At 32.3% G+C, this 12,862-nt stretch overlaps 2 protein-coding genes across 2 annotated transcripts; one reads left to right on the top strand and one right to left on the bottom strand.

The window, feature by feature from the left end:
* The first annotated feature begins 377 nt into the window (after positions 1–377).
* On the top strand, positions 378–5,129 carry LOC145124760 (peroxisomal fatty acid beta-oxidation multifunctional protein AIM1-like). Its single transcript, XM_079060220.1, has 18 exons — positions 378–608; positions 890–961; positions 1,158–1,220; positions 1,300–1,356; positions 1,437–1,504; positions 1,593–1,674; positions 1,785–1,840; positions 2,177–2,479; positions 2,609–2,695; positions 2,782–2,956; positions 3,064–3,185; positions 3,276–3,439; positions 3,541–3,795; positions 3,888–4,009; positions 4,077–4,198; positions 4,265–4,413; positions 4,496–4,634; positions 4,741–5,129. Exons 1-18 carry the CDS (start codon positions 515–517, stop codon positions 4,777–4,779), a joined length of 2,169 nt encoding a protein of 722 aa, XP_078916346.1. The 5' UTR covers positions 378–514; the 3' UTR covers positions 4,780–5,129.
* Positions 5,130–5,626: 497 nt separating this feature from the next.
* Positions 5,627–10,906, bottom strand: LOC145126070 (protein tesmin/TSO1-like CXC 5). The gene is made up of 8 exons (XM_079061475.1): positions 10,217–10,906; positions 9,376–9,483; positions 8,230–8,407; positions 7,604–7,951; positions 7,185–7,288; positions 6,705–6,799; positions 6,147–6,524; positions 5,627–6,009 (listed from the first exon to the last, which is right to left on the bottom strand). The coding sequence occupies exons 1-8, from the start codon at positions 10,516–10,518 to the stop codon at positions 5,789–5,791; spliced, it is 1,734 nt and encodes a 577-aa protein (XP_078917601.1). The 5' UTR covers positions 10,519–10,906; the 3' UTR covers positions 5,627–5,788.
* Positions 10,907–12,862: the final 1,956 nt, after the last annotated feature.

The following is a 12,862-nucleotide window of genomic DNA, read 5'->3' as shown; positions in this document are numbered from 1 at the left end:
GAAATCCCAATGTAAATATATTAGGACCAGCGAAACTATAAATTAATAATTATTAAAATATTCTAAAATTCTAGAATTTTCTTGTAAAAAGGATTCTATAGTTATACTTGTTTTTTTTATGAATTTCAAAAATCTATATTGAGTTTATCTTTAAATCTCTCGATTATATTTAAGAGTTGAAGCACTAAATTCTAATATTGGAATACAATTTGTGAAGAGTTGTTGTCACTTGCAATATTTTTTTTTACGAATATAAGCCAACTCTTAAATTAATAATTTATTAATTTATCGATATAATAATATTTTATTAAATTAATAAAATATAACGTTATTAATCTATAGAGGTTGCTCTTACCTCTAAAAAGCAAATATCGACCAAATTGGCCTTCCAACTTCCACTCACTGAGTCACTGCATTCTTCCATTATAAATTACTGTTGAGTTTTGAGTTTTGATCGTAGTCTTCTCCTCCATTGACTTCCCTTTGACCCACTGCTCGAGGAATCTTAACAAAGATGGCAGAGCTTGAAGTGAAAATGGTGGTGGGTTCTGATGGTGTTGCTGTGATCACCATCTCCAATCCACCTGTCAATGCCTTTGCCGTCTCAAGTGAGCTTTAATTCAATACCGTTTCTTTCGTTTTTCTTTTGCCCCCATTCAAATCACGAGCAAAATGATCAGTTTATTGTTATCTTCGTGGGTTTAATCTTTCTTATTGCATCACTGCTCTTTAACTAACTCCCATTAAAACTATTGATTATTTGTTTGTTTGTGAGTTGTATGTTCTTTGATGCCTTTGGTAAACTGGGGTTTTGTTAGTTTTGTCTTTCCACCTTACATGTGATTTCAATGATTAATTGTTTGCTGCGTTTATCGGTTGTCCTGTGTAGTTATTGCTTGGTTGAAGGAGAAAATTGAACAAGCTATGAGCAGAGATGATGTAAAAGCTATCGTTTTGACTGGTAATTCGTTGAACAAGCCTTTTCCTTTGATTAAATTTGACTGTTGTTTTGATGTAATTTTCTATGAATTGGAATGCCTACAAACTGTTTGATGTTTTGCTTTAACGAGATTACAATTCAATAGTAGAAGTCAAAACTGATATGATATCTTCTTCTTATCTTTTCATGTATGTCTGGTTTCTCTTATATTATATAGGCAAGAATAGGAAGTTTTCTGGTGGATTTGACATCAATGTGTTCAGAAAAGTTCAACAAACTGGTACACCTTCATTATTTGTATTCTATTTGCAAAATTCAAACATGTTTTTTTGAAAATCAAGCATTGTTTGGACTTGCAGGAAAGTTATCTCTTCTACCTGATTTATCCGTTGACCTTGTGGTCAACAGAATAGAAGGTCTTATCATACAACTCCTCGTTCATAAATGTTATCAAAGATCCGTTTTTTTATTAACTTATGTTCTTCTGTAAACTTAGATGCAAAGAAACCTATAGTTGTTGCCATTGAAGGACTTGCACTTGGGGCAGGGTTAGAAGTTGCCATGGTTTGTGATTTTGGGAATCAAAGAATTTTTTTATTTTTATTTAAATTTAAGTTCTTTAAAATCATTTTCATCTTGTTGTTTTGAACAGGGATGCCATGCACGAATTGCAACTCCAAATGCCCAACTTGGTTTACCCGAATTGTCTCTAGGAATTATCCCAGGGGCTGGAGGTATAAGTTTAGTAATTTGTCTACTTTTAAAACTTTTTTTCATTTAAGTTTAATAAATATGTTTTTGTTTAATGGTTGTTCTTAATAAAAAAAACAAAATACTTTTTAAGGTACCCAACGACTTCCTAGACTTTTGGGGTTGCCAAAGGCACTTGATATGATGTTGGTGAGTTCCTCTCCCTTGCAACAAGTGTAAACATGGAAAAACTCGTATTATTATTTATGTTTCTAACTAGAAGGGTAAAATTGTCATTTACTCATATTCAGACAGTTTATTTCGTCCAAAAAGAAACAACCCCTGACACTATCCAGACATATATCATTACCCACTCAATCACTTTATCCATATAAGACACTTTTACTTAATCTAGAAAGAACAACTAAATAGAGAAAGTCCCCCTTAAGTCCTACCTATTTACAAATTCGCCCTTGTCTATTCTTTCCTTCCGTTTCTCCAAGTGTCATCATTTTTCTCAAATATCTTTTAAACGTTATTTTGCAGACATCTAAATCAATAGTCTCTCAAGAAGGGCATAAGCTAGGGCTCATTGATGCTATTGTGTCACCTCAAGAGTTGCTTAAAGTCTCAAGGCAATGGGCATTAGACATTGCAAACAACCTTAAACCGTGGGCCCGCTCCCTTCACCTTGTAGACAAAATCGGTTCCTTATCTGAAGCACATAAGATACTTACAATTGCAAGAGAACAAGCCAAAATAACATGGCCTAATATGCCTCAACACATAGCATGTATTGATGTAATTATGGAAGGTATTATTCATGGAGGATATCATGGTGTTTTGAAGGTATAAGTATGACAATTTTTGTTCTCAAAATAATCATTTCAAATGTTAATAACATTAGTGTTGTTCCAAAAGATTCTTTTATCTTGTCATTATTAATATTTCTCAAATATACAAAATTTTATCCCTCAGGAGGCCAAAGTCTTCAACAAGCTTGTTGTTTCAGACACATCAAAAGGTCTTGTTCATGTGTTCTTTGCACAACGTGCAACCTCAAAGGTAACATATTTGATATAAACTAATACCAACATTTTTAAACTTCTGAATATTTTCTACATTTTCAACTTAGTTTTAATCACTTATAGGTGCCTAATGTTACTGATATTGGGCTCAAGCCAAGAGCTGTGAAGAAAGTTGCTATCATAGGTGGAGGTTTAATGGGCTCTGGAATAGCTACAGCTTTTATTATTAATAATATTTATGTTATTCTCAAAGAAGTCAACCCCGAGTTTCTTCTAAAAGGGATAAAAATGATAGAAGGTACTCATTTTCTCAAATGAACTTTTTTTGGAGTCTTTATGACTCTAATGAACTCTGTTTTATAAATATTGTGATTCAAAAACTTATTGGTATTAATTTTCTTGTAGCAAATGTCCGAGTTTTGGTTGCAAAGAAAAAGTTGACTCAGTCAAAAGCTGACAAAGCCTTGTTGATGATTAAAGGGGTAATGGACTACTCAGATTTCAAGGATGTGGATATGGTGATAGAGGTATGTTCTTTTTCTATTTATGTATAAAGATTACTATAAAATATAAAGATTGTTGTGTTTAATTGTTTGATTTGTTACTTTGAATGGCAGGCAGTTATTGAGAATGTTGAATTAAAGAAAAAAATATTTAATGAAATTGAGAAAATATGTCCACCTCATTGCATTTTAGCAACCAACACATCTACCATTGACCTCAATTTAATTGGTCAAACACTTACATGTCAAGATCGAATTGTGGGTGCACATTTCTTCAGGTATGTTTTTTTTTATACATTTTGAAGATTAACAGATCAAGATTTAAAATTTAATAATAATAAAAAAAAGTTGCAACTAATATTTATCTTACTGATAACAGTCCTGCACATGTAATGCCACTACTGGAGATCATTCAAACAGAAAAGACTTCTCCCCAAGTGATTCTTGATCTTATGACAATTTCAAAAATTATAAAAAAAGTTCCTGTTGTTGTTTCAAATTGTACTGGTTTTGCTGTTAATCGAACCTTTTTTCCATACAAACAAAGTGCACACATTTTGCTTCTTTTAGGAGTAGATTTATTTAGAATCGACAGATTGATCAAGAATTTTGGGCTTCCAATGGGGCCATTCCAGTAAGTTTCTGTTTCTTAATCATAAATTCAAATAGTTTAGAAAAGGGCAAAACGGTAATTTTCCAAACCGGTGATTGTTAAAAAAATTCTAGGCTTGAAGACTTGACAGGATATGATTTAGCAGTTGCTGTAGCTAAAGAATTCGCCACTGCTTTTCCTGATCGAACTTTCATCTCTCCTGTAGTTGACCTTCTTATCAAAAATGGGCGAAATGGTAATTTACTAGTTTTCATTTTCGTGTTGTCTTTCAATCATGTGTTTAAATGACATGGCTTTTTCAGGTAAAAACAATGGAAAAGGGTATTATGTGTATGAAAAAGGTAGTAAACCAAAACCTGATAATATGGTGTTACCAGTTATAGAAGAGTCAAGAAGGGTAGCCAATCTTAAGCCACAAGGAAAGGTAACCCATTTGTACCCTTGGGACATACTAAGGGCAATTTTGTCATTTTGTGGTTTATCTGTGTAGACTGTAGCCATGACTGATGAAGAAATAGTAGAGATGGTGCTGTTTCCTGTGGTGAATGAAGCATGTCGTGTTTTAGAGGAAAAAATTGTTGTGAAAGCATCCGATCTTGACATTGCATCTGTTCTTGGGATGAGTTTTCCTTCATATCGGTATGTTTATAATTGAAAAATAGCTATTTTCGATTTTAGATAAAAATGTATTTTGCATTTACATTTTCACAATGTGTTGCAGTGGTGGCATTGTTTTTTGGGCAGATGTTGTTGGGAGTAAACACATATATACAAGTCTGAAAAAATGGTCTGAAAAATATGGCAACTTTTATAAACCATCAAGATTCTTGGAAGAAAGAGCCATGAATGGTGTCCCATTGGTGAGTTTACTTTTTTATCCTCAATCTTCTTTGATTCATGAATCACAATCTTTTTTACTTAATGGACTTAATGGGACATAAGCTATATATGGGTGTTCTTTTGCAGAGTGCACCTATAAATACGGGTTCTAGAGCACGTATGTAAGCAAGGGTATACAACCATATGTTCATGGATTGAGTTATATGAAGCTAAGTATGGCATGAAAGTGGTCTTTTTTTCAACACCTTAATAACAAAATGGTTGTTTGTTGGCATCGATTTTGTTGAAGATTGATATAAAGACAGAGATGGAAAGTTGGGTTAGTGTTATATGATGTGGAGTATATTAATTTTGAATAAGGGTTAAATAGGTTTAGATAATAAAGGTTGTGTTTAGTGTATTTTGAGGCAACAAGAATAAAAACCAATTAAAGTTGCTTTCCTTGTGTTTAATATATCAGATTCTCCAAGGATTGTTGAAGACTTGTGTTTAATATATCATCGACCTCATATATAGTTTTTTGTTTTGCCACATCAGCTTTACACTAACTTTATCAAACAAAGACTTATTAACTTAAAATCTCTTTGATTATTGACCCTTTTGAAAAGCTATTTCTCTATAATTAATTAATCTATACACACGAATGTCAATTTCTTTTTATGAAATATTGCACACCAAAAACTAAAAATATAACATTTCGGGTTTTTTTTTTTCAAAAATATGAATGATGATAAATTCTTATGTATATATTTGTAAAAATACCAAAAATATTTTACAGTAAATAAGAATTAAATATTTAATATCAAACATTAAAAAATAGTATTTAATATTTGTTAATGAATAACAAATATTTAAAGTTTAACTATAATTAGGATGTAAAATGAAATATGGTTGATTAAATAGGGGTTAGGTGTAAATATCACCATTTTGACCTTTGACAAAATGCCCAATAGCCAAACAAGAATTGAACTCGAATTCTAAATGATAAAAACAAGAAAGCACAAAATACTCAAAACTCTAAAAGACTAAAATAAATCAATAAAGCAACCGGTTATTTCAACAATGACACACAAAGCATAACTAGCTGTTGCATCTAATAAAAAATGAATGGCCTAATAATAATAATAATAATAATAATAATAATAATAATACAAAAATGCCACAAGCATCCTTCTTATTGCATATCTTTTTCATGTTTTAGTTTCAAATCTCCATTTTCAAGATGAAATGGGGGTTTCATATTATTTTGGTTATCATTATGTTGAGGAAGTTGTGTTGGCCTTGAGAAACCATTAATGGAAGGATTCCAATGAGCATTTGTTGTTGAGCTTTCAACTGCTTCCATTTGACTTTGACCTCCATAATCGCTTCTTGCCAATGAAGAACATTGTGTTTCTGCAATGTCAAAACAAAGTTAGAATCAGAATCAAAACACACAACCAAAAACTTATCTCATCATCAAAGGGTAGAGTAAAATGACTTATATACCCTTAAGCATTGCAAATTTGAAATATAAAAAGGAAGAAACTTGCCTTTTAGTTCACCTAAAGTGATGAGTTTATTAAGACAATCTCTAAAGGTTGTCAACACTGTCTTTTCTTGCTCAACATAAGTTTGAGTAATGATTTGTCCATTTGGCAATCGACCATGATTTTTTTGATTATTATTATTATTATCCGCATGATCATGATCCAGAAATCCATCAGAATCAGAATTCATGAACACTGAATCATGTTCATCACACATCAAGGCTAGGGTTCCTGGAGACATTGGCCTCTCACTTGAAGATTCATCAGCCATGGCTTTCTGAGCATCACCTTCCTTTGGGCTTTGTTGTAGATCTGTTATTGATGATGTTAGGGAGCTTTCTCTGTTAATGTTTCTTGTCTTTTCCTTTGCATTTGTCTCATCTGAGTATAACAAATTGCAACATACTTTTTTTGTTATTAAATTATAATCATACTTTCATTTCTTTATGTTACAACAATCTACTATGAAAAGTCTACCTAATTATAGCAATGTCATCCAAATGACCTAATTATACTCAAATATTTTTGTATTATGATCTGATTCTAATTCTTGAAATATACCTGAAAGCACACGAGCAGCTTCACTTGCATACACCACCAATACAGCACATAGCTCCTTCATATCATCTGATCGAATAAGATCTGCTAATAGAGACCTTCAACCAAGATGAACTAATTAGCTTTCCAAAAAAAAGGATATAAATATTAAATAATCAATTTGGGTTATAGATTTTATTGGTCAAATGGGTAAACTTATAAGATATAGACAAAAAAAGATTTAAAAGGGTCGAAAGTCGCTATGCATACAACCTCCTAAATCGATTTATTCAAAAAGTAATAGAGTTTTGTAATTATACTTAGCACATTGTAGTCTATAAAAAGGGTGAAATGCAACAAGATACTTCCCTTGTTTCACTAATTCATGCAAAGATACTTTCTTCAACCATTCCATGTAAAAAAGTTACAATTTTTACCATATAATGTAACAAAAGTTACTTGTTTCCATTATCTTATGCAACATTGGTGAAAGAAAGTACACACCTGTATGTATATTTGGAAGGGCCCACAGGTGCATTGTTAGCTACACGAGCACCAGGAGCAGAAGGACATGAAGATGAAGGAGTGGAATCTTTGACATGATTTGTCTGGTTGCATATCAATAAAAAAAAAGTCAAATAATATGAACCCAAAGTCAACTATTTTCAACCATCTATAAAGACCCCATTTGTCAGACAGAATAAAACAGGACAAAACAGAACAGGTTGTACTGCATTTGGCTTGCATTGGACTAAAGGCACATGTGATTGGAACAAAATTTGAAATATTTTGTCCACCATATAAAACTTCCGTCTTTGCAAAAGACGTAAATACCCTTCTCATCCTCAAAAGTCAAAAGTCAAAAGTCAAAACTACCTCCCATTTAACAAACACCACCTAAAACAAGAATATCATTAAATTACCTCATGAAAGTGTGCAACCCTATGAAACACTGAATCTTTTGCTGCATGTCCACCATATAAAACTTCCGGCCCCTTTCTTTTCCGGGACACTGGCGGTGAACCGTAACCGGAGGTCCCGATAGCTCCGGTGATGGCGGCATTTGCCGCCTGTTGAAGATAGACCATGTTATTAACAGAGTCTCCATGAAAAAGAGCTTGCCTTTCTTCACTTCCTTCAAAATTCTTGCAATCCATGCATCTACAGTTCTCAGAGCAAAGAATGTTTGCTTGAAAGCACTCACAGTATTTCTTCAAGCATCCTGATTTCTTGCAATTGCATCCTTTATTATGTTTTCCTCCCGCCTCTTCCTGCATAAATTTGTGATTGATAGATACTATATTATTAGAACAAACATTTTACTAGAAATGTATAAACTCAAACTTGAAGAACCAAACTGTACGCATGAAAATTTAACAACGAAATGATGTAAAGTGAAAGTAAAACACCAAATTTGGTGTTGTAGTATTCCTTTACACCATTTTGGTGCAACAAATGGTGGTGTATGAAAAATGTTACTAAAACTATCACAACTTTTGAAAAACGTAATAAAAAAAAAAAAAAAGCAATGGAATTGAAGATGACTCACCCTTCTATTACGGTTTCCATGAGGACTACTTGCAATTTTAGGTCTAAATGCATCTGGATTTCGTTCCAAAGTGGTTTCAACAGCATCTCTTCTTGCAGGCTCATTTTCAACATTGTTATGACAGTTGACACAGTTGCACCCATCACAATATATTCCCATTGCAAAGCATTCACAATATCTGCCCACCAAAATCACACAAAATCAGGCTGATTTGTAAAAAGGTTAAGACTTCATGAGGAAACACTCATTTCCCTTTCTTTCTCTGTGAAGTTTTAAAAACAAAAAAACATGAATAGTTTACAAGATCAAGTCATGTCCTCCTTAAGTCCATTTAGGGGGTGTTTCTTTTTTACTTGATCAACAAAGCACTTAATCTTGCCAGCTATATACATGGTTCTTTCTTTTTGACTTAATCTGGACAAAATGACTTAGCTGATTAAGCCAAAAAACTTGGCTTAATGTATTAAGACACTAACCCTTAACCTATTAGCCCTTCTTTTTTTTCATCCTAACTTCTCTCACGTTAAAATTGGTGAAATTTGGTTTTTTAGAATGAAAAAGGTCAAATGTTCATTTAGTCTCATTCAGACAGTTCATTCAGTCTAGAAAAGAAACAAACCTTATGTATACAACACTCTATTCAAACAGATATCAAATATCATCACCCATTCAGCCACCTTACCAAACAGAACTTAATAGGAAAAAATGAAACAACCCCTTAGTCAAAAATATGATTGTTTTTTACTTAATGAAGTCCAAACTTGTTACAAATTTGCTCTTGTTTATTTTTTCCTTCCATTTCCCCAAATGTGTTGTCATTTCCTCATAGATTTTGTAAACTATATACATCCATACATATGATACAACACTTAATGGGAAAAAAGAAAAGAAACACAACTATAATTCAAGAACAGAACAGAAGTCAGACAATTAAAATTTATATACACACACGTGTGCGTAAGCTATATAAGCAAAAATGGAATAACATTACACGAGAGAAGCTTTCTCATAATTCTTGCATTAAATATATAAAGTAAATACATGCTTCAGCTCTGTTTTTTACTTTTACTTGGTCTAGTACTCTTATACTCTAACGTTAAATTACTTTTTTATAAAATGAATATTGAATTGAAGAATGGTACTTACAATTTCAAGCACCTTGAGTGCTTACAATTACACTGTTTTGGCTTCTTTGGAGTACCATCTTTTCCTTCAACATTTTGTCTTGCTCGAGCCTTTGGAGATTCTGGTTTTCTGGCATAAAGAAATATATAGTTTTCCACCATTAATAAATGAACTTTCAACACAATCAAAAGTGATTATTATTTCTTAAATCAAAAGAAGCACTACCAAATATTATTTCCTTATACCATGGTTTACTATAGTTGATTATCTAATTCTAATTATTTGATATCATATTATCATATAATCAGATTCAAAATACGCATCCAATGTATACCCTTACTGTATCCATTACTTCTTTACTAATCACATCAACACAATCATAAGTGTGATTAACTTATCCCACATGTTCTATTACAGATGATTATTTGATTCTAAATATTGATCATCACGTTATCAGATTGTAAATGCACATCGAAACACCTGTCATGTATGATGTATTTAATGATACATGATTTATAATTTGGTATTTTTATAACAAGAAATCAAACAAAAGGTACAAGGCAAAACAGAATCGCCATATAACTGTTTTCTAATGAAGTATGGAGTTCTGTTATCATGTGATAGAATAGCCATGGTATCACAAGAAACCAAACAAAAAGGGATTAAAGAGGCTTCAAAATCCAGATTCAGATTATTAATACGTGATATCTAACTAAAACATGGAGCACTAATAAAGTTGGAATTGTGAAGTTCTGCAGATGTCTGATTTTGATTAATACAAAAACCCATCAATGTTATGAAATCAAACACAAATCAATTGGAATTTAATACTTTATAATCTAGCATATTGAAGAATACTCACAAAGGCCTTAAAGGTTGTTGTTGCAGCAGCGACTGTTTTGGTTGTGGTGGCGGCGGCGGTGGCGCTGGGTGTTGAACATGCACCACAACCGGCCGTTGAGGGTGCTCCGGCAAAACCACTTGAGTCCTCGCCAACGACGCCGCCGGGGGTACACTACCACCGATGCTGTTAAAATCCAGCTGCCGTGCGAGCTTTTTTGCAGCCGGGATATCCATCGGTGTTGCCGTCGATACCTCCGCCGCCTCCGATTGATTCGTTTTCGGAGGGAAATTTGAATCCCCCCCGCCTTCACCCTTCTCCATTATTATCTCTCCAATTTGAGATTTCACTTTCTTTATCAAGAACCTTTACAGAACTATGAAAATATACAAAAATTCACCAAATTCCCCAAATTCAAACAAAAATCAACAACCATTCGAATAAAAAACGGAAACCCAGAAACAATACGATGACAAAATCAATAAACTTATCGCTCCCACTCCAACAGCTCAGATTCGCAACTAAAACATCATCAAAAGATTAACCCCAAATCAGCACCACATCCCACGAATAAAATCGGTTAAACCCAGCAACTCTACGATGGAAAACAACAATCTTTAGATGTGATTGAGACGAGAAAGATTGGGGAGAGAGAAATACAGGAGCGAAAAATATAGACTTGCTTTCTTTGCTTTGTTCCTCCCTCTCTTGAGCTTTTGAAATTCAATTTTTTTAAATAATCGACGGTATATCAAGTCTTGGTATTTTGATCGTATGGTTAAGATTGAAAGTTGTATCCCACGGCTGTAATTAATAACAGAACCTAAAAGTGATTTGGACCGTTTGATCGAAAAGATGCTAATGGAAATATTTCTCTTTCTTGCTGGGCTTGGTCCACGGGAAAGAAACTTATAAACAATAATTAAATGAAATTTGTATAAAAAAAACTCAACCAAAAGATAATAAATACTGTAATACCTAATTTAATTTTTTTTTTACTATAATATTATTGGTGTAGATGTTATTAAAGATCAATGGAATCTACCTTGTTAATAATCAGAATCTAGTCAAATAACTACATTGATATAGTTTTTATGGTTAACTACTTAAAATTAATTTATATATTTGATTTTCTCACATGAAACTTAAACTTTGTTTTATTTAAAAAAAAATTTAAAAAAAAAGTTACATTTTTTATCCTTTTAACAGGTTTATCCGTTTATGGTAAACTTCTTTATATTTTAATTTTTTCAAAAAAAATCCATAACTTTTTTAATTGTATTAAAAAATTTATATATTTGCTTTTAATATACTATTAAACTTAATCTTTGTTTAAAAAAAAAAAAAAAAAAAAGCCATTTACATCTTTTTATTTTTTCATTTGATCTTTTAGATTTTTATTCTCAGTCAAATTTATCCATTAACCATGTGTGTTGGTTCGTTTCTCAATCCATTTCTAGGTACTTTTGTGGAATTTGAAATATGTTTTTTTTTTTACTTCGGCCATTTATAACGGAATGACTTAAAAGACATATAATGTTTAATCAAATCTCACAAGATACAAGTTGACCTTGCGGCTATCGGGTAATGTACATGCGGAATTTTATTTATTGAGTTTAGTACTTGTATAAAAATCTAAAATATATAAATAATTGATATTTTGTAATATAAAAGATTTCGTAAATAACTAAGATATAAAGATATGATGTTAAGTTAGGCATTTAACTCGTTATTAAAGAAAACAATGAATTTTAGATTTTCAAACTTTATAAGTATATGAAATCTACGATTTTTTTTTAAATGAAAATAAATTTATGAATATATATATATATATATATATATATATATATATATATATATATATATATATATATATATATAGCTAGGTTCATTTGTTTAAACTAAGTATTGTGTTATCGTATACATAAATGTGGGCCAATCAAAATTAAATAAAAATTTAAATAATTAAATAAACAATCAAGGGTATTTTAGTAATTTGATATATAGCTTCCACAAATAGTCTCTATAATCATGCTAGCCTTCACTCTTAACCTAATTTATTTTCTTATATACAGCCGTCAAGGCTGCAAGGTCTAATGGATGTCGATCGATTGCAGGCTAAGGAAGCTTCTCCGAGGTCGACGAGACTGAAGCAACGAAGGGAAGAAGCAAAGATTTTATTCCCTCTTGTCCGACTGTGAGGTGAGAAGAGGAGGAGGTCAGAAGAAGGTTTGGGAGGAGGTAGGCAGAAGCGATTGTTGATGGGGAAGAAAGGGAAAGGTGTGAGGGAAAAGGGTCTGTTGCTCGTCGATGGTGGAAAGAAGTGAGCGGATGGGGGCTTCTCCGGCAACCTCCATCTTCTTCCGCTTTTTCATTCGTCACCTTTGGCTCGCCATTGATTCACCTTTACAGCCGGTGGTGTATAGGAAAAGGCAAGGTACCTTCTTTTTCGATTTAAGATTTCTTCGCTGAATTTAGCTTAAAGGATGTACTGACGAATATTGCTTCAATTTTCATTGTTCTCGGTTTTAATTTGTTCAATTTTCATTGTTCTCAGTTTTAATCTTTTGAAGCTTTTGGTGTTAAAGAAGAAAGATGTTGCGGATTATAAAACAAAAAGTCGGTACCAGAGGTTTATCGGCTCCGGTAAAACATCTTCACCCTCAA

Source organism: Lactuca virosa, chromosome 7, assembly GCF_052849685.1.
Source record: "Lactuca virosa cultivar CGN04683 chromosome 7, Lactuca_virosa_CGN04683_v6, whole genome shotgun sequence".
NCBI lineage: Eukaryota > Viridiplantae > Streptophyta > Magnoliopsida > Asterales > Asteraceae > Lactuca > Lactuca virosa.
The sequence above is the reverse complement of the archived record's forward strand: the minus strand, read 5'-3'. Positions and strand labels throughout refer to the sequence as shown.

What these genes read in the sequence shown, in the direction of transcription:
- LOC145126070 (XM_079061475.1), bottom strand. Translation starts at nt 10,518, where the DNA reads ATGGAGAAGGGTGAAGGCGGGGGGGATTCAAATTTCCCTCCGAAAACG. An exon ending in GGGTTGCACACTTTCATGAG is followed by an intron (nt 7,289 to 7,603) that starts GTAATTTAATGA and finishes ATATGCAACCAG; the next exon opens with ACAAATCATGTCAAAGATTC. An exon ending in AGCTGCTCGTGTGCTTTCAG is followed by an intron (nt 6,525 to 6,704) that starts GTATATTTCAAG and finishes TGTTATACTCAG; the next exon opens with ATGAGACAAATGCAAAGGAA.
- LOC145124760 (XM_079060220.1), top strand. Translation starts at nt 515, where the DNA reads ATGGCAGAGCTTGAAGTGAAAATGGTGGTGGGTTCTGATGGTGTTGCT. An exon ending in TGTGGTCAACAGAATAGAAG is followed by an intron (nt 1,357 to 1,436) that starts GTCTTATCATAC and finishes CTGTAAACTTAG; the next exon opens with ATGCAAAGAAACCTATAGTT. An exon ending in AATTATCCCAGGGGCTGGAG is followed by an intron (nt 1,675 to 1,784) that starts GTATAAGTTTAG and finishes ATACTTTTTAAG; the next exon opens with GTACCCAACGACTTCCTAGA.